The sequence below is a fragment of the Pagrus pagrus genome, assembly GCF_965226575.1.
Source record: "Pagrus pagrus genome assembly, chromosome: 15".
Taxonomy (NCBI): domain Eukaryota; kingdom Metazoa; phylum Chordata; class Actinopteri; order Spariformes; family Sparidae; genus Pagrus; species Pagrus pagrus.
The window spans coordinates 17946495-17967065 of NC_140199.1; the positions used below are offsets into that span (position 1 = coordinate 17946495).

Genomic DNA, 20571 nt, shown 5'->3' on the forward strand with positions numbered 1-20571 from the left:
AGAACTAACAGCAGCCAGATCACGAGACTTGGATTAGGATCGGACTGCAGGCTAAGAGTGATCTGCCCCTCGTGCACACACACACACACACACACACACACACTGCACAGATGAGCTGATTTATTCCAGCCCATTATTTTTGATTTATGTGCAAGCCGTCCTTAAAAACAGACCTGAGAGCTGAGAAAGCCTGTAGTGTTTTTTTAATTCCTGGAAATAATGGCTTCCTTCCTCTATCGTCATCATGTCTGTGGTGGTGTGTCGTGCTTCGTTGCTTTGTTAATCATGTCTGTGTGCATTAGGGAAATCAGCTGCAGAAATCGTGCTGCCTTCTTCTCAGTCGTCATAGTAATACTGTCGTTGGACGACTGCACCAAGCAGGCTGTGTGCCTTTTTATAACTGGTAACTTTTTATGTCGCTTTTAGTTGTGACAAGCCTCTTGGGACGACTGTGTTAGCTCCTGCGTTTGCCACCTTCGCAGTGATCAAAGTGTGTGTGTGTGTGTGTGTGTGTGTGTGTGTGTGTGTGTGTGTGTGCGTATGAGATGCAGAAAGATGGTTAAGTGAGCGCAGCTGTACTCTCCAGTTTGCTGATACCATAGCTCTCCCTCCTGATTGAATCTGATGGGGACACAGTGACAGGCACTCACATGGATACTGTTGCAGTGCTGATGTTTTTTCAAGCTTAGTTTGACAATCATATCTGTACACAAGTGTGTACTATACATTCCTATACTTAGAGTGCGGTCTGAATGTTTCTCATTGCAGTCAGTAAGTGCACAGGTCAACATGACAAAGTGATCATGGAAACTGTCCAAAGACTGAAAGGCCCATCAGACAGCAAGACTCTGCCCTACTGCTCTATAACCAATTCTGTGATGATCAGACTTAAGAGTGAAATGTCGAGGGGCTAAGAGACGCCTTCTCCTGCAGCATTCAATAAGGTCACAATGAAAAACGTGTGAAAGTACGAATGCTGCAGGCCCACTCCTTTTCCTCTGTCTCCCTCATCTTTTATCCTTTAAATTCTTGTCTCTAATCTATCCACTTTATATCTACATTTATTAATCTCTCGCGAGTAGGGACGGGAATCAATAACTGGTTCCAAATTGTCCAGCCTTTTAAAACATATGTCTTCAAGCTTATCGATTCCTTTTATTAGTGCATCTGAAAGTTTCAATTGCAAAACAATGATGTCAGACTCGTGCGTCTTTGCTGCTTGAAACTTGCAACAAAAAGGAGTCACGGCGGAGACCCGGACAGGAACAAATGGGGCAAAGCGTGGCTTTCTTTCATGAAGAAAAATGACAGCACTGCTAGTTGAAATGTCTGTTAGATGATAGTTTTAAGTAAGGTTGGAAACAACAGCGAAATGCTGAAAAATCTTTCTCTACAACATGTGCTTAAATTCCAAGAAAGACTTGTATTTGCCGCTGCTACCCACTTCACTTCTATTAGAGAGGTCAGATACTCTGTGTTATAATAAAATAAGTGCGAGGCAGGAAGGCTTAGCAGACTTTTTTTCTTTGATTGAGAAAAACCTCAATGAAAATGAATGCTGTACAAGTATTTTGCTACCTCATCCATTTTAGATTACAACCGTTGCTACAGCTAGCTCAGCACAGTAACACGGCTAGACTGTGTTGATTTGGTGGAGTCTATCCCTGACCGGATGTTTTGACCCAAGATTTCCTCTATTTGTTTCCTACTGTGACTTTCATTCTCAATAAATACTTTTCTTTGAAAGCAGAAATGTCATGAAAAGTCTGGGGTCAAAAGAAACCACAGTCTCATTAGGGGTTGAGGAAAGCGTTATGGTGGATCAGCCTTGCTCTGTGTATAAAAGAGAGTATTGGTTCAGTTTCAGTTGTCACACACCCGTCCTCCCACTTGCTGTTCATTCAAATACATAAATGCTCCTGAAAGAATCCCATTTGCTATATGGAAACCACTACAATCAAAATCTCTTTTTGCATTTAATTTGTATCATTAACTTAAAGCATTATAGCTTCAGTAAAATGGGATTACTGGCATTAAGTCTTTCTATCCATTCTTAAGAATTTCTCCCTTTATAAGGCCACAACTAGCGTATTACTGTGTTCTGCTTCAAGGGAAATTTGCCTGAGGCACACTTGCATCAACGTATCTGCAGGGACACTTTCATTCTGCTCAGTCTCTCTGAATGTTGATGAGCAGAGTTAATTTAGCAGAATGGTTACCTGGCCAGGAGCCAAGCAAGAGAAGACCAGGTTTTAGTTGCTTGTGGGATGTTCAGTTTCATTATGAGCCAACAGGATGTTTCAAAACACCAAAGTGGGGTATTTGGAACACTTCGCTTTTTTGGTCTTTGGTACTAAGGGACTCCAGCTTATTGATCCTTTCTGGCTATGTTTCACTCTTGTATCACTTTAAATTCAGTCACTTGCAGCCTTGGACTAATGTTGACTCCGGATGAGTTTAGCTTTCTGCATAAAAATGGACATTTTCCTGCAGGATGATCTGACTCATCTTGTAAGTATCGCTCTGTAACAACTCTGACATCAGTCATGCTTTTGACAATCTATAATCGTAATGAGCTGTAATGTTGAAGTCCATTGTCTTTACATTGTCATGTAATCTCTGACAACAGACACTTGTGTGTAAAGCTGCTTAAATATAGTGATTTTCTGAGCTAGGAAAACCTTGGTCACACATTCCTCCCACATTACTTGTCATTAGCCGTCTAAGCTCAGTTCTGTGCTTTACATTCCTCCGGTGGTAAAGCCCTGAATCCTTGTCTAAAGAAGATTAAACTTGTCGAGCAAAGCATACGGCAAAATGTGGTGAATACTCAGAGGGAGCAAAGATGGCAGTGCTGGTTTACCTTCATCCCAAAACTTAAGCATTTGGCTTATCAGGACTGAACAATGCGAGATGCAGCATACATTATTTCTGTTTTGTTTGTTTTGTTTTGTAAAAACTGTGCTGTGCATTTTGACTTACATGAATGAATTATCAGAGACATTTCCCGCGTAGTAGGGATTTCAGCACTAACGTTGCAATGTGAACATGTGCAATACTGCAGGAAGTGCAATGTCAAGTAAGGCAGTCTTGGTCCTTTTTAATATGCATAACGACATAGTAAAAGCATTTACGGCGAAAAACAAGGCCTCTCTAGTCCGTCGCAGACCACATTTTGGGTGTTGTCATGGCTCAAACACTAACATCCTTCATCATCGATATGATGTTATCTTGAAGCAGAAAGTCTGCAGATTAACTCCATACCCGATGTGTAATGATCCACTAAAGTTGAGCACGATTCAAGCTTAGATGAATAAATCCCCTGTTTTTGTCCGGTCAGAGTTGGATGGGTAATCAAATTATATTTAAGTGAGTCACAAAGGTTGTGACCGATCATTAAACCCCTTAATGTCTACATTAACTTTAAAGTTAAATGCATAACGTTTTAAACTTTTTGCAAGAACTGGGACAAAGAGCTGCTGATTATGACAAAACACACGCATTCAAAAGCAAAATAGAGCTGTTCAACTCATCTGGTGTAAATTTCTGCAATTTTACATTTCCGAGAAAGACAATATGTATATATTAAAGGCTTTAAAATGAAATATCAGCATGGGCGGATGCTAGGCCAATAAGATGATGTTTTACCTATGCGAATAGTTAAAGAACTAGTGAATGTGTGCATTTTTAAAAAACCTGTTTGTCTGGTTCTTCCAGTAGGCCATCATCATAGGTGTCAAGGCAGAGTATGTTTATTTTCTTGTCAGGTTTGAAGAGTAGGCATTATAATATCTTAATTCCACTACACTACTTGTCTGCAAGTAGTTGGAAAAAAATCCAATATCATGCATCCCAACCATGTGTCTGGCATTCAGGTCAGCTGTAATATGTATAACTGCCCTCACTATCTAAAGCAATTAAAGACAATGTGATGTGCATAGATCATATTCCACATTTGACGTGTGAAAAGGTAATGAAACTTTTTTTATAGTATTGTTTTCTTTTTTATTTTGAAGGTGGACGAGGCTCATATTGGTTTAAATGATATCTGTGTAACTCTAATTTGTTACTGCATGATTTTCTAATATATAAACTGGGTTATTATGCACAGCCTAAAGGCAGCCTTGTTTCTCAGCAAAATGCTAATTGGACATACAGAACAGCACATTATCTGTTGGGAGTCACTACTTTAGTGGAGAATCATAGGATTACTCAGATAAGAGTGATTTCCTAACTAACATAAAAATTAAAAAAACAACAAATTAGACCATTATCAGACTGGAGTTTTCTCAAACATACAGTAGAAATTACAGGCCGACTAATTGTAACATTAACATATCTGGCAACACATTAGTATGATGAATCTGTTTCATTTATTTCACAGTAATTTGCCATTAATACTCCTACACTATTTAGTAAACTCTCCATGACTAAGGTCTTTGCCTTTAGAGTGAAATTAAAGACAAAGAAAGCTTGCAGTCAGGTTTTGATTAGGCAGTCTTGTGATCATCACCCTTATGATTTCTAGCACATCCTGACCTTGTTTATCAGAATGTATACGATGTAGGGAAGTAGCAATCTTAGCTTGTTGACCACAGGACTTTTCACATCTGCTTTTATTGTTCCGTCCTCAGTCTCAACCCAACACCTACTTGCTCTGGTCTCCAGGGCTGTTCCAAACGATTGGCTGAGCGGATGAATAATTCATCTCTCTGTTCTGGGTTGAGTCAGACTCCGACCACTGCTCCGTCTCAGCTTTTTCCACCCAGTGGCATGTTATTAAGTCAAATCTCACTCTCAAAAACACACTCTCTCAGTTCATTGGGGAAGAGAAAGGCCAGAGCAGGCTGTTTGGATTGTAATTTTGACCCACACCGTCTTGCACGCTATCTCCCCGTAATGAAAACAATGAAGCAGAGTGCGACACATTTTCATTTCCTCCACAGAGGCTATGCTTGAATAAAGGTCACTGCTTTAGACAGTGTGGACCTTACACTGACAAAAACACAAACATGCTTTTGATGTTAGCCTCTTGACATTTTGCTGTGTGTCTTAATGGGAAAAAGAAAGTTATTTGTGGTTTTGTGTGAAGCGGCTCTGCTCCCTGACTCGTAGTTTGTGTGGAAATGCGGAACGTTAGGGACTCCTCATGATGCTCATCACCCAAATGTCAAATTAGATCAGTAGGGATCTCAGATCGGAAAAAAACATTGCATAACCAACGCCCCACGTCCTCTCTCACGAGGACAGGATCACATCGCTTTCGCTGCCTCTGCCAAGTTGTAGTCTACCCAATTATCCAAAGAGAGCTTGAGAGGAAAGTCTGTACCAGTGTGGGTGACTCAGCCGTCAGACTCCCATGACTAGGCCTCCCATGATTGCCATGTTGGTTAAAGGCAGAGTAAAAGACACAGGTCACAGCAGCCACCATATCCAAGCAATTATGCAAATTTTACTCTGGCTTTCCGTGTTTAAACTTCTATTTCCTCTTGTTTAAAGTTACCTCTGACAGAAAAAAACATACAAACATAGCAAGTCTGAGCAAATGTGTTTTCTGAGCACTCGGAGGTGTCATTAAGCAGCAATTTCAGGTTTACTATTCTGTAGCTGAATCTGACCTCTGACCACCCTGGAGCAGGCGAGAAAATTAGTAAAGAAAATTGTTAGATATTAAAGAAAACAAGAGTGCTGCTGTTTTCCTCAATTCTGATGATTCTGTGCTGTTTGACTTCGTTCTCATTCGTTTCTCATTCAGCTTAAATGTGTATTAACTGTGTGCAAAACCGTTGTTTTCTATGGTAAGGTGTGCCTGGCATGAGCTCCTCTCCTGCTTGCACAACACGGTTTTGAAAACGCTTTTAGAAGTTAAAGTATTTTCAACTTTTCAGCGAAAGGCGGTGAGTTGAACCACTTTTCCATGATTACTATTGATGGCCGACTGCACACGCAGCCCCTCCCCACAGGCGCACCACGCTGTTTTCCCCAAAACAGGCTTTTCAAGGCCTGTGCCTTTGACGATGAGTCTAACTTTTGATACATATCACGTATATATGTATCTTGATACGTTGCCCACAAAAATCTAAATACAGCAAGTACCCCTAAAAAGGTAAAATACAGGAATTATGTATTTATTCTCTGCATTGAGGTGTCTGTTTCCCAGAATTTGACAAGTGAAATGAAACAATCTACAAAAAAGTGCCTAAGTGGAGTCTTAGCTCAATGCCTCTTTAACACACACACACACTAACTGCAACTTGTCCATGTCCACGTGTCCCATCGTTTCATTGTAAAATAGAGATATAGAAAGGTCTGCTTCCCCCACATGATATTGTATTGAATTATATTATATTAATTTGTCTGTAAACAAATTGTAAAGTAGCCAGAAAAAATAACTCTTAACATACAAATGGATATAAGTGAGATCCGTAGCTGTATGTCTCAACCACCCAGATAGCTTGTGTATTTCTACTTGACAAATGAGCAAATGAAGAAGTTCATCAGAGCGGAGGAAAGGTCAAAGCTTTCTTGTTGTTTACAGAAATGTGTTCTTGGAGCTTTGCAAACCGTTGATTTCCCCCTCCAAGCCGTATTAATCAGTATTGGCAGTCTTTCCATTATCAAATCACCCCGGCTGGTTTGTGCCGAGTGCATTGTAATATTGGATTAGAGCCTCGGAGGAAAAAACAACCCTGTTGCTGGGAAATTAGTGTTATCGTGAACCACTCGGTTTCCCTTTGCCCATGTGAGGAATACGGCCACAACAGGTACACTGATAACACAAGGACAAACTCACTCATTTCAGATGCTCATTTTGGGAGATTATTTTTAATAGACTGAGTGCACAGCTCCAGCGGAGCTCCCGGGCTTATTTATTCAACTAATAATAGTTTTGGCAGCCTTGAAGCTTTGATTTCCTGCCAGTCACTCCCCCTGTTTATCTTTGCTGTCATCTGTTGCTGCATTTATTCTTTCCACCTTTATGTTCTTGTCAGCTTTCATGTTTTACCCCTGCTGTCCTCTCCTGTCTTTCTCATGATCCATGCATTTCTTTCTCTTCCTCTTCCCGTCTCCCGTGTGTGATGTTGTCCAGCCCCCTGGTGTGCAGTGACCCCCCCACCTACCTACCTACCTACCTACCTACCCACCCATCCCTTCACTGCTTGGGTGGGTTGTTGCCTCAGCTGTGTCACCTTGACCCCGGTGAGTGTGGTCAACTCTACACCTTCATTACCTGCACTTTAAATTTAAGGACGTGTTCCTCTTTGCGTGTTCACATATATGCTACATTGGGTATTTGCTAGTTATATTTGTTTTGATAGCATTCATTGTGGTAACAAGCCGGATAAAAATAAAATACGTTGACATTTCTGACACAGGAAGGAAGTCGAGTCACAACGAGAGTAGCCTTGGTCTCTTTACTCACCGTGACGGTTAGCATCTGCAGCCGAGCTGTGACTAAACTGCAGGCACCTGAATAACTGATTTGAAAGTTTCCCTCTTGTGTGTTAGTCATAGAGTGTGAGAAAATCAGTGTCACAGATATGCATAGCTTTCTTCTCAGCTGTTTTAGGGCTTGTGAAGTAGACACAGGCAATAGTAAACTCACTTTAGATGTAAACGATGCCATATTTGCTCTTTAAAGAGCTGTTTTATGTCATGTGCTTTATGTTTATGTCACTTTCTGATCTTCTTCTGAATATAATGCTAATAGATTGCTGAAATGAGTCTCATGTACAAATCTGTGTCCATACAGCCAACTGATTTGTTGTGGTGTAACTGTGGCATAATGCGGCTGTACAAAGATATCACTGTATACTTATTTCTATAGAGGCATACTACATACATGATAATCTTTGACTTGTAGTGGTTATTGGCTACCTGTAAAGTCCTGTGTCAGTGTGTGTTCCTTAAATCAAAGTAAACAAGTTTGTGTTTATATTGAGCGTTTGTTTGTTTTTTTTTTGTTTTTTTTACCAAAATGCATTGTGTGTATTCTTGAGGTCCATGTTGAATGTGCTTTTTTCCTCATAAAACATTTGCACAGCCAATGTTTTGAATACTTGAAAGCCTGCATAGTTTACCTTCTCGTTTGCTCTTGAGAAGTCTTCTTCATCACCACCTTTGGTATGCGTGTTGTGGGCACTACTGTCACCAACTATTGGTAGAATAGCATGAAATTATCACCAAGATTGTGTACTGTGTTGCCTGTGTGCTCGTCCTTGTGCATGTTCAGAACCTCCACACTTAACGTACAGATTAAGTGCAGATTATGCATTTATACTCCAAACATCACTTTATTTTTTTTTAATCAAATAATCTTTCTTTCTTAAAGCAAGCAATTTGTTGGGACTACTCACATGGGGACTATTGATGAGTTGTGGTTGGTTCATTTATAAAAGTTTCAAGGATATTTTTTTTTTTCAGCAAACAAATTTGTTGTTATTGTGTGTTGATTAAAAAAGTGCATTTATTGCCTTCATTTCCTGTATATATGTTGCAGTTACAGCTGCAACATAATCACTTAGTTGTCAGCTAATCAATCAAATGACAACTGATAATTGATGAATCCGTTTGATTCATTTTTTAAGAATACAATTAAGGCTAAATGTGAATATATGGTTGTGGTTTCTTGACTCCTCTATGAGAGTAAACTGAATATCGATTAATTGAGAAAATAATCCACTGATTAATCAAAATTGAAACTAATCATTAGTTGCAGCCCTAGTTGTCTTACATTAAAGGGACCGATTGTTGAGAGAGAGGCATGTAAAAAAATCTGACTACTGAAAGTTCATCTTTTGATAACAGACCATATATTAGTATCTGACTTGAAAATGTGATATATGTTGCTAGTTGAGGATTGTGCTTTATGTTAGGGATCCAAGTCCACCATCTTGTCAGATTTAAATTGAAACCACATGATTCACCACTGTAGGCCTCCCTTTATAATTAAAACAATTAAAAAGCAAATTAAAAGTATACAGTAGCCCTCCAATTTCAGTTCATTTGAATTTTTTTGTGTTTTTCCATTCTGTCAGTATCCTGCCGTCACAGGTCGGACCGTGTGTAATGTGGCTGGCTCTGTGTGGTGTCTGTTCTTCGGCTTTGTGACCCAGACACTCAGCGCAGCCACATCAGTCAGGGATCAGCGTTGCCTGAATGAATACAGTCAGTGGTGTCAGATTAGCGGAGGCTAGCTCCTGTGTGGTTTGAGAGACAGCAGGACGCTGGCTTAGAGAATCGCATGTCTGCCGGGACGGTATTAACATACTACCCTGGGACCGGTAATGCAGTTAAAAGTGGTCAGGTGGCTTGTGTCACTATTGAGAAAAGTCCCAATTTGCTTTGCCAACTGTGGTGGTGAGAGATTCCTGCCCAATGATCAGGCCCTGACCACAGCACTGTGAACTTTCTTTGTTTCTTTGTATCCCCAGATTCTCAACACTATTATTTTATACATTGTGATGTGAAATGATGAAAAACTGTGCTATCCTTCAGACTATTAGGTAACAAGTCTTTGCTTTGAACATGATTTAGGGGAGTGTGTTCCAAGATAAATCATAATGTCTGAAATATGCTTTGTAGTTCTGGGAGCTGGATCCTTTTTTTTTTTTTTTATGATTTTCCCATGTATAAAAGTAATAAATGGGTGTTTTTTGGTTCCAGGGCTGTTGTATTGGAAGGTTATAGGGGACAAATAAAATGCACCTGACCTGATAAATCAATACTGTAGCAATAGTTTAAGGTAACGACATTAGCGGCTGTTACATCACTATCTAATTGACTGTGCCATCATGTGTAACGATAATAAACCGTGAAATGATTTAGAGTAATGTTATAATGAATGATCATGAAAAGGTTACTGTTGTTGTGTAGTGCAATTTTCAGTTCAGTACCTCCTCGTGGGAGTGCAAGTAATAATCTGGGTTTGATTCATGTTGCTGCTCTTATCTCTCTGTCTGTTATCAGGTCAGCCTTCAGGGTCTGGAGAATTTCCTCTGTCTGTTCCATTATGTGCAGCATCACCCCAACCACAGCCCCAAAGATGCTCTCAAATTCTGGTAGGTCTCATTATTATTTTATCGTCTCTAACTGTTCTGTGATGGAGGGTTTTGTCTCAGTAAGGGTGGATTAAACAAAACACCATCATAGCCTCAGAGAGTACATAGCGTTAAATCAACACCGCAGTAAAAAAACTGGCTTGTTTGGTTTTATGGTGGGAAAACAGAGCACTGAATAATGTTGTTAATTCAAACGGTATTGGCCAGTTTTTACACTTAACAATAAAAGGAAGCATGTTATGTCTGAATTGGTATGAAACGAATGGCAGTTTTGAGATGGCCTGGCTGCAGTGGCTGCAGTTACTTTGCTCTTTTTCAGTCTTTGCAGACAAAAGGTAACTGCAGAAGTGACAGATTTATCCTTGTCATTTTTATGTCCCACCACTATAGCAGAGGTTGCAGACTTAATGTAATCATGTTGCATTGGCTGTTGGAGTACCTCGCTGCATAGATTTACATACTGATGTGGAAAAAACTGTGGGACATTAGCACCTCAAGTGCCTCTTGTTTGTATTCTGTTCAGTGTAAATAAGTCACACACACACACTACCTTGAATTACGTGAGGGCATTAGCATTCGTGCGCTATGTGTTCCCTCAGACGAGACGTGATTAGTTTGAATGGGTTTTTGGTTAAAATGGCTGGAATAATGTCCTTGTTTATAAAGACAAGCTTAAGGCAGTTTAATGTTTCCCTCTGAGATCAACCATTAAATGTTCAATTTTTTTTTGTCTGCAATAATTAAGGACGTAGCTAACAGATGTTGTAGAAAGGGGCTACCCACAATTTAGTAGATTTGCTAATTTATGTTGTTGCATTTATAGTTTGTTATAAATTGACAGTTTTAAAGTTAGTTTGTGTAGTATTACCCTGGAGATGCAGAACCTTTCAGTGTTGGTAATGTTGGAGGAACATGACCACAGATTAGCGTTACACTTGCTTCTCTTTAAAGGCTAGTTCCACCAATTTTAGACATTAAATTGTGTTTAAAGGTATACAGGAAGCATAAGCATAAGTAAAAAAAAAATAAAAAGCATGAAAAGTCTTTTGTGGCTCTTGGGAAGCTACATGAAATCTAACTAATTGCCTCAAGTGTAATCACTCAGTGGCTAAATTGCATTATGGGTCACATAGTACTCCCCAAGACCTGTAAACATACGTTAATGTACTGTATACAATTGGTGGAGTTAACCCTTTAATATGTATTACAGTGTAGCATAAACCTTTAAATGCAGTGCTGATTTGTATCTAAACAGAACATATATGCATCTTTGAACCCTATGTTAATCCAAAGAGCTTCTTTTGTCATTAATGAGAACCAACAATCACAAAAAATTTTAATGATTTAAATTGTCGATAATCTTGATGTATTCAGTTGTCATTTACGAATGTCCATCACAACTGTTCGCAGTCCTGAGAGACGGATTCAAATTGATCAAACTAAAGAAACTAAAGAAGGAAACTATCCACATTGAATAAAATGCACACTATTAAATTCATATTTGCTGTACAACCAGAAACGTAAATGAAGGATATCGTGTGGATAAATTATGTATGTATGCACAAAATTGCGTGTTCACAATGTGTATGAAGTAGCTGGAACTGTTCTAACCCATACAATATAAAAGTATTATCCATTTAAGGTGTTTTGTAATTACTTAAGTAAACTTCTTGAAACAGCCATGTCCTAACTTTTACCCACACTGAAAAGGACAGAGAGAATAAAGCGTCCACTGTGTAATTAACTCAGTCGGAGTGAAGAACATCACAGTAATTGGCCAGAGGGGAAATACAAAATATGAGACCTGCAGGAGACAGATGTGTTTTTCAACTGGCTGATATTGTGGCAGCCATTATCTCTGTTTACTAGGTTTCTAATCACTAGCTTGTGGTCATGATCAAACATCTGAGAGGGTGTTGGCAAAAAGCTGAGGAAGAAATTAGTCAGATTGATGCTTTTATTATTTAACAAAAAAATACTGTTTTTAAAAAATGAAGGGATTTTTTATTTTTTATTGTGTTATTCTCTATTAAATCTTTCTAAATGTCTTGGCGATGCAGCCTGAACTGTCAATATGTCTGCTGTTTGTTTTGCGGAAATTGTATTTAATTTAATCATATATTACATAACACGTTTTTCCTAGAGTTGATGAAGTCTGTGTTCTAGCTTTTACAGATATAGATGCAGTGTGGGCTGTATGACTAAAGCTTCCCTTTTGACTGAGGCTTGTGATGCATGTGTGTCTTAGATAATACAATACAAACACTAGCGTTATTATAAATTACAATAGGTCTTACACATGAAGAATTGCAAGGTCACATTTTCTTTGGTTCATTGATGCTCAGGAATTTTCCCTTTCCTCGGTATCATCCGCCTCACAGATGTAAATGCTGGACACACTAGAGAGATAAAAACAAAAGCAATCTTGTGCTAGTTAGAGTAGGGATGCAGTCAGACGTGCAGATAGCCTGTCAAACCATCTCAGATGTGTATCTGACCTGTTTGACCTGTCAGCAAATAAGCTCCGCTGAGTGGAAAGACATGTTTCACCCAGACTAAAGCGAAATTATCATGGTGAGCTTGAAGGTTACAGTGTGCCACTAAATACTTAGTTTCGATACATTGCGTTTGAGAAGACACTTCAGTAAAAGTAAACAATATAAGTTAGAACAGTTGGAAATGGCTCAAAATGTAAATGTTGGATATTACTAAGAATTTTTTGGTAAAGTTAGTTTACTTTCCTTTCAGAAATTCTTTTTGTGTCTGTAGCAACTGTCAAACAACTTGCAACAATTAAAGTGACACACAACACATATCCCAAGGATTTGTTAAAAATGGGTTTACTGCAAGGTATAAAAATCTCTGGGCACGGAAATCTGCAAAGGTGGTACCCTCTATTTCTGTCCTGAAAAGAAAAACATCTTCACACATGAAAGAAAATCCATCATAACTAATTTTATTCAGACATTTGGACATTTTTCAGCTCGTTCTCAGGTTGCCACGTTCAGTATGTGTATGGTGTCTGTTGTCTGGTATTAAAGTTAATTATCCACAGAGGAAAAGTTTTAAAGCTCAAGTTATAATCTGTATTGAAGTGTTATGGTGTCTGAGCTGTAGGCACATTCATTGGCATGTAAAGGAGATATTCTGTATTTTCACCAACAGATAGGGTCTAAGCAGGACAAGTTGACTCCATCTCACAGATCACTCCACTATCATCATCTTCTCTAATCTTCTTCCACCAACTTCTGATGTAAAATTGTCCTTTACAGTTATGCTTCAGAGAATGTGCTCTTCGTCATTCAGCGGGATGCTTTAATTGCCTATCTTTACTGCTTTTTTCCTTAGACCTTAGTGCAGCAGAGCACAATATTTTAATTGACAGACTGGAGAAATGGGTGTGACTCTCAGATCATGTATTATCTTGGATTCAGTCACAGTTTTTGTCAGCCTAGGCGTTTATGTATCAGAGACTCCTGGTATTGAATATGGTATTCCTTAAGGTAGCATTCTAGGCCCAGTTTCGTTTTCATTATATACACTCCCACATGGAAACATTTACAGCCAACACCGTGTCAATTATCGTTATTATGCTTATAAAACATTGTACATTGTACATCTCCCTTAAAGTCTGGTTAAATTTTAATTCACTTTTAGCAAGGTCATTAAAACATCCTTTTTCATCTCTTTCACTATCAGACCTTTTTAAAACAGAGAGATGCTGAGAGTCTTGAATAAAACAATGAAATGGATAACATCGCCCCTCTACTGGAGACACTGCACTGGCTGCCTATATCTTTTAGAATTTATTTTAAAATTATTTTACTTGTTTATAAAGCTTTAAATGACCCAGCCTCTCCATACATCAGAGATTTTATTTCATTTTATGTTCCAACCAGATCACCAAAGTCCTTTACTGCTTTTCTCTTAAATCAAAGTTCCTTGTGTGTCTCATAAAAACACCGGTGAGAGTGCTGCCTGTTTTTATGTCCTAAACTGTGGATGCCGGATATCGTAAGTTTTGATCTGTGGTTTTTAAAACAGTTTTTATCCTTGTTAGTTGTTTAAGTTTTCCTATATTGAATTTAATTAATGATTTTAACATTTCATTTTTTTATCGTTGGATTCTTTGGTCTTGCAAAATTGTTTTTACATTCTTTGCACTTTGGGCTGCATGTTTGTATGACTGCTATATAAACTGAGCCAAGTTACTTTCTATCTGTATTTACTGCAGTTGCACTCAAGTATTTACCCCCATGTAGGAATAAAAATAATTCCTTTGTATGTTTGGCACAGAAACTGCTCAGTGACTCTTTATTAGAAATAGAATTAGTAGATGTGGAAGTGCCTTATGCTTTATCAAGCCTAACTCTTGGCTCTTTTTCTAGTTGTTCCTGGTAGGCTTTTTAGTGCATTAAGAAATTCCCAAAAATGATTGTTGTAGTGCAGAACACAAAGGCAGTCACTGTCAATGACGGAGGTCTTCTGCAGGGCACCAGGGGCTCGTCAGTATTCCCAAGGCTAGTCCCCTCGCCATGTGACATCACATGCTTTCATGTGATACGCTGATCTGCTGCGAATCTGGAAAGCTTCCATTTGAAATTCCAATTTAATGGAATTTGTGCTGCAGAACAGAAAATTCAGTCAGCAGTCGTGTGAGGAGGTATGCAGATAGAGGCAGCAGAGCTACAGTCATGCTTGGAGAAAACGCAAGATGGCTGGAAGGAAACTGTTTGGCCCAGTAACATTTGGTAAGATCAGAACGGCTACATGTATGTTACAGAGGCTAGTGTCAGAAGTCAGTGTTGTAGATGGTACTCACCTAGCACGCCTCTTCCTATTGTGTCATAAGTAGGTTTGGATCTGAGCTGCAGTTTAAACAGCAGAAATGTAAATGTGTAAAAGTAAACACTCAGTTATTTGTCTAAGGATTGTGAGCTGTGCAGTTGTGGTCGTCGTGCTCCGAGTGTCTTATATCGAGCAGGTCCATGTCAGTTACAAGAGGAACACGTGGTTATAAATACTAGCTTGGTGGCGCTCTCTGAGTAGAACAAGTCCCTTTTCTTACAGATATTCAAGCTACATGAGTCTAGATTTTAAGGTGTGACCATAACACGAATGTTGGTTTTGCTTATGAAGATTGATTGTTGGAACAGCCTGGTTGTCTCGATTCCGCCCCGTTGTTAGCTTAAGCTTTTAAAGGGAGTTGGCTTTTTTCTTTTCTCTCACTACCTTAGTTGGTATCCAGACATTTCCATTACATTGAAACTGACAGAATGACTAATGTGATGAAAATGCAGATTTGTCACATTTGTACAATTACAGATAAAATCCCAAACACACTCATGCATCATCATCACTAAACTGTCATTTTTGTAAACAGCTTTTTCTTTGCTTTTATTGCAACAATTCAAATCAGACATTTACACTGTCATCTCAACATATTACTGAGCATAATTGAACATAAAAACTGAATAGACGAAACAACTGATGTGATGAATCTGTGTCTGGTACTTTCAAATTCTTAATATGCATTCAAGTATCACAGCAGAAAAAGAGATACACTTTGAACCCAGTGGTTATCCTTAAAACAACTTCCATTACTTTGTGTTTCTACCTTACATAAATCTATTTGGGGCTAAATTCACTGCCAGGGAGTGTCTCTGTTAAGACTTAAATTGGAGACATGCTGTTGTGAGTTTGCCTAATTTTTCATTTACATTTACAGTCTTAAACAAAAAATCATCCAAAAATAATAATAAAAATCTGGTGGTTTGATTTGACTCTGTAACCTTTATAATCTTTTTTTTGATGTGTGTACAGATTGTGCCACAGCCTTATAATGGTTTGTCTCGTCTGTTGCAGCTCAGACATGAGTGGGGCCAGTAACACACTGGCGAGGGAGTTCCTTACTGATGTACATCAACTATGCAGTGCGGTCGCCCAGAGAGCAGAGGCACGGGAGGAAGATGAGGAGGAGAGTCACATGGTGGCACTGGGAGAGTACCTGGTCAGGGGAAGGGGCTTCCTGTTGCTCAGCACCCTGGACTCCATCATTGACCAGGTGAGGATGTTCAACTCCTTAGATAAAACAAAATGTATGTAAAAGTGTGCAATTTCAGCAACAGCTTTTGCTACAAATGTATGCAAATGCTGATATTGTAGATAATTTCAGTAATATTCACTTTAAGATTAAGGCCAGTTTTAGTTTCAAATTTTGCTTCACATTTTTCAATTGATCTATTCCAGTCTTTCATGCAGCTGTTCAATATCGGCATGACAAATTGAAATTTCTGCACATAAGCCTCTTCAACTCTGCTGCAACTAATCTCCTTTCATCAAAATGAAAGACAGAGTTTGCAGTAGAGATACAGTACAATGGAAACAGATGATAAAAGCAACAAGGATTAAGCAAACATCAGACAGACATCAGCTGGGAGATTACAGGGATATTTAATGAGCACAGTTCAATCAAACCCTATAAATTATGTAATGATTGGACGCTGTATAATCTCATGTACAAACAAGATGGCATTCACCAGAACATACTGTAGATTTTGAGTTTATATTTATGCTGAAGATGAATAATTTTTAAGAGATGAGAAATAAAACGCCCCAGATACTGAACCCACTACAAGTCCAATTTTGTCTCGATTTGTTTAGCAGCTGCTCTACATCTGTGTCTGGTGTTACTACAGCTTGCAGGGTGTTCATATCTGAAGAGGAAATTAGCTCTGCGGTGCCCACATGTTGTTTGGTTATCTGATTGATAGCAGAAAGTTGGAGTCCTCGCTCTGCGTCTGCTGCTCGCAAGACGTTGATGCTCATATGCAAATCCTTTTCGCACTTTCTGGAGAGGGTGTCAACTGTATGTTTGTTTGCATCTTGTAGTACTGACGTGTTTTGTGTATGTTGTATGATACTACATACAAAAAATATGTCAGTACTACACTCTTTCAAAATGGATTTTACACATACGGTTTTGACTTATATATTATAAATATATATATTGTATATCTTATCTGTTAACTCGCACCAGGCTTTAACTATGTGTTTATCTGATCTGTGAGTGTTTTTGGTTTAAGTAACAATTTAAGAGATGCTCTGGTGAATTATTGGGCTTCATGTGACAAGTTGAGGGCGGCACATGAGAAAGCAGTGTCAAACCAGGACAAAGCCGGTTTAATGTTTTAAGAGCTTTGATGCTAAATCATGAAGTTGGCTTAAGAGAAAGTACAACAGTGACATCGGTGAATAAACAGGCTAAATACTCACAAATACCGTGTGCTACAGACAGTGTAGGGATAAACAGTGAATCCAGATATCAGAATATGGCCAAGTGCAATATCTAAATCACAGGAGTTGCAGTTTTTTTTGAAAGAGGTAAAACGTTTGACCACACACCATATTATAAATCAAGCTTTGTGGTGCTACAGAGATTCTCCAGATGTGCGGGAAAATGTTTATTTGGTACAGGCCCTTGCAGAAATCACGTCTGAGCATGGAAGTGACATGAACTTTTATCTTAGTGAGGAGGCGTGGCTGACCCTGTTGCTAGGTGTGACACATTATTTTTAAAGCTGTGATTGGTTGATCAAGAAAAGGCTCTCTTGGTGATAATGGGCATAGAACTGGGAGTGAAGTCGATCGGCTTATCATATAACTTAGTCTCTATTAAGACACGGTGTATTTTTGAATATTATTTTATGTACTGAATATTTCTGTTAAATAAATTGTGAGTCGTACTTTAAAAGCTTACAACATGTTTCATAACACAGGCCTGCTTGCACAGTAGCCTCTTCACATGCTGATAGTTGTATTTATTTACTCAAATTTCTGTATCAAGCTGTTAATTTTCGTAGGCCTACTTAATCTATATGAATAAGCGTGAAACCATTTTAAAGGGAGCGCACTAGTGAGGATTGTTATATGAAAAGGGGGACGATGAATATGTTATAATCGTTTGTGTGATCACTGCTAATGGAAGACTTTTTTTTTCTTTTTTTTTTTTTACATTTTTACAGATGCCAAATATGTGAGTGTTGTGACCACTTTAATTTCTGCAGTTATATCGTTGTTGCATTCGTCAGAGATGTGAGCACACCTCTAATGGGATCCACTATTAATTTACTGTCATTCAGCATTCCCTCTCTGTCCTTCCACCATTATCTCCTCTGCTTGAAAAACTCCTAAGGCTCTTAAAAGTCATCCAACGTTTTTCACCTCAGGAGATCTCTTAAGAGCTAAGATGCTTTATGATTAAATTTTGTCTTTTCAAGGATCTAGTCTTTCTAGAAGAATTGGTAGAAAATGTCAAATAAAGTTTGCACAGTTAAAGATTTCCTTATAATGTCTTCACTCTGAGCAACTCTTAGTAGTAGGAAGCTTAATGAATACAGCCCCAGGAGTTCATCAGCCATGGTTGCCTTTTGACATTAATTTGTTTTTGTTAGGGTCTGTAGGCTCTAAGGGGAAAGATGTGATCACTAACCTCGGTTAATTTAATGCCAAACAGTCTTCAAAAGAAAAAGAAGCCGCAAATGCATTACTGCATGAAATACTGTAATGTGATGAATGTGACCTTTCTTGTCAGCATCGCTGTGACCTCATATTGTTCATATCCGTTCACAAACATTCATTATATTTTCTATGTCAATAAGAGCTTTTGCTACAGAAACGTGATGCATTTATGTGGATCACAAGCTCCAGCTGTGTGCGTCATCTGTGGCCTGGATGGAGTCAAGCCTTTAGTGACACTTCATAAACATTTATTTATTTGTGGTATATACAAAGTAGTGATTTGCGAAACACAGTTTGAAATCAGGAATCTTGTTTTTGAATTAAGTAGAAAATTTATTTTGAGTTGGGTTCGTTCCACTGTGATGTTAAATACTCCCCCTCTGTGCCACTCAGTGTCTATCTGCCAGTTTTGACACTGTTTATATGACTCAGATCCAGCTCAGTAAAATGTTCCTTATGTAATGATAGCAACACTCACACAGCATCAAATGAAATGGTTTATATCTGCACTGTTTCCTTTGGAAATGACAGCAAGGTTTTTTCAGCTGACCAAGTGTTAAATGTCAGGCTCCTGTCGTCTCTGGGTACATCATCCACTGAATAATTCAAATGGCAAAGGCTGAGCTATAGCCAGAGAAAAAGCTGCATAATTTACAGTCAGAGGTGGTAAGAGTTAGAGATACTACACTACACTACACATATAGATCAACCAGGCTGATAAATCTACTGATAATGGCCAATAAACAATATCCATGTACATGTTGACTGCGAATTGGAAGGGCTGCATGATATTGGAAAAAACTGACTTGGTGATATTTTGGTTTTCTGCAATATAAATTGTGTTTTGAAAGAATATAAGAATTTCCTCCAGATAACTTGAATAGTTCTTTTTGAAAAGAATTAATAATTCCACAGTGATTGTCAAGGTTTTGTAGAGGAGTGCTTTTTATCAAACAACCTAAGCAGCTCTCATGTATCCAAGAACCCTTGATTTTAATTATATTAAGTAATATCAGGCAGACCTCTCTTGTAGATTAGGCACTGAAATGACTAATCTGAACCATGTGAGCTTTCCTTTTGAATCCAGCAGCAAAAAAGCTGTAGCATGTCGTGTTTGAGTAATTGGCCTTACTTGACATTGCACATCCTGTGATGTGACCTTTGTACCTGCGCACATTGCGATGTTGTTGCTGAAACGATATCTTTTTCAGCCCCAGTAAGTAGTTAGAAATATCAGTACAGAGAGCGCAAACTAGGGTTGAGTTCATTTAGATCATTGAACAGTGTCACCATTGCATAGCTTGACCATCAGAGAGCATTGACAAGTTTATTTTTACACTGTAAAATGTCCTGCTCAGTATGTATTTTAACCGGATCAAGATTGTTTGTGTTCTATGTTAAAAACATTAATATACACGTGATGATATCAGATTTTTTTTAAACTCAAATACTGATGTGAATATAGTATTAACCTCACAAATCCAGCATTGGCCTGGCTGTAGTGAGAGAGAGTCTAAAAAATGTAATTAAATGGAAGTGAAGGTATTTGTGAAAATAACCGGAGTAATAGTAAGAGGGTATCTAATGACGAGCTTACTTGATTAGTGAGGCACTCAATGAGAAACACGTAAGTCAACAGCCATTGGTTAAGCATAAACACCACAAAAGTGACAGAAAAGTCTCATTCTCTTCTTTTTCTCTCTCCTCACTGTGTCCGAGATGGCCAACAATCAACAGCGCTGCACAGAATTAGTAGAATCAAATATTTTACATTATGAGAAAAAGAAGGAGTAGCTAAACGCAGTACAGTACTTGAAATGAGTGAAATGAATGAACCATGGAGTGAAAATTAATTGCACAATGCAATAATGAAAGATTGAATGCAGTGTGTATGATACAGTGACAATAAAATGCTTTATGTTTTGACAGTTTTGTAAAATCAGCAAGTGGATCATTTTTAATTCACACATAAATGAGTAGGTTGATTGTT

At 38.5% G+C, this 20571-nt stretch overlaps 1 protein-coding gene across 11 annotated transcripts in view; it reads left to right on the plus strand.

Moving 5' to 3' along the window:
- lyst (lysosomal trafficking regulator) overlaps positions 1-20571 on the plus strand; it is a 67501-nt gene that overhangs the window by 2973 nt on the left and 43957 nt on the right. For 9 of the 11 annotated variants that reach the window (XM_084375722.1, XM_084375728.1, XM_084375727.1 and 6 more), the window contains exons 3-4: positions 9970-10061; positions 15927-16125. In XM_084375722.1, the coding sequence (XP_084231848.1) occupies positions 9970-10061; positions 15927-16125 (291 nt within the window). Of the gene's footprint in view, positions 1-2453; positions 2512-7093; positions 7201-9969; positions 10062-15926; positions 16126-20571 lie in introns of those variants that run through there. The other 2 variants (XM_084375729.1, XM_084375724.1) reach the window with 2 other exon arrangements.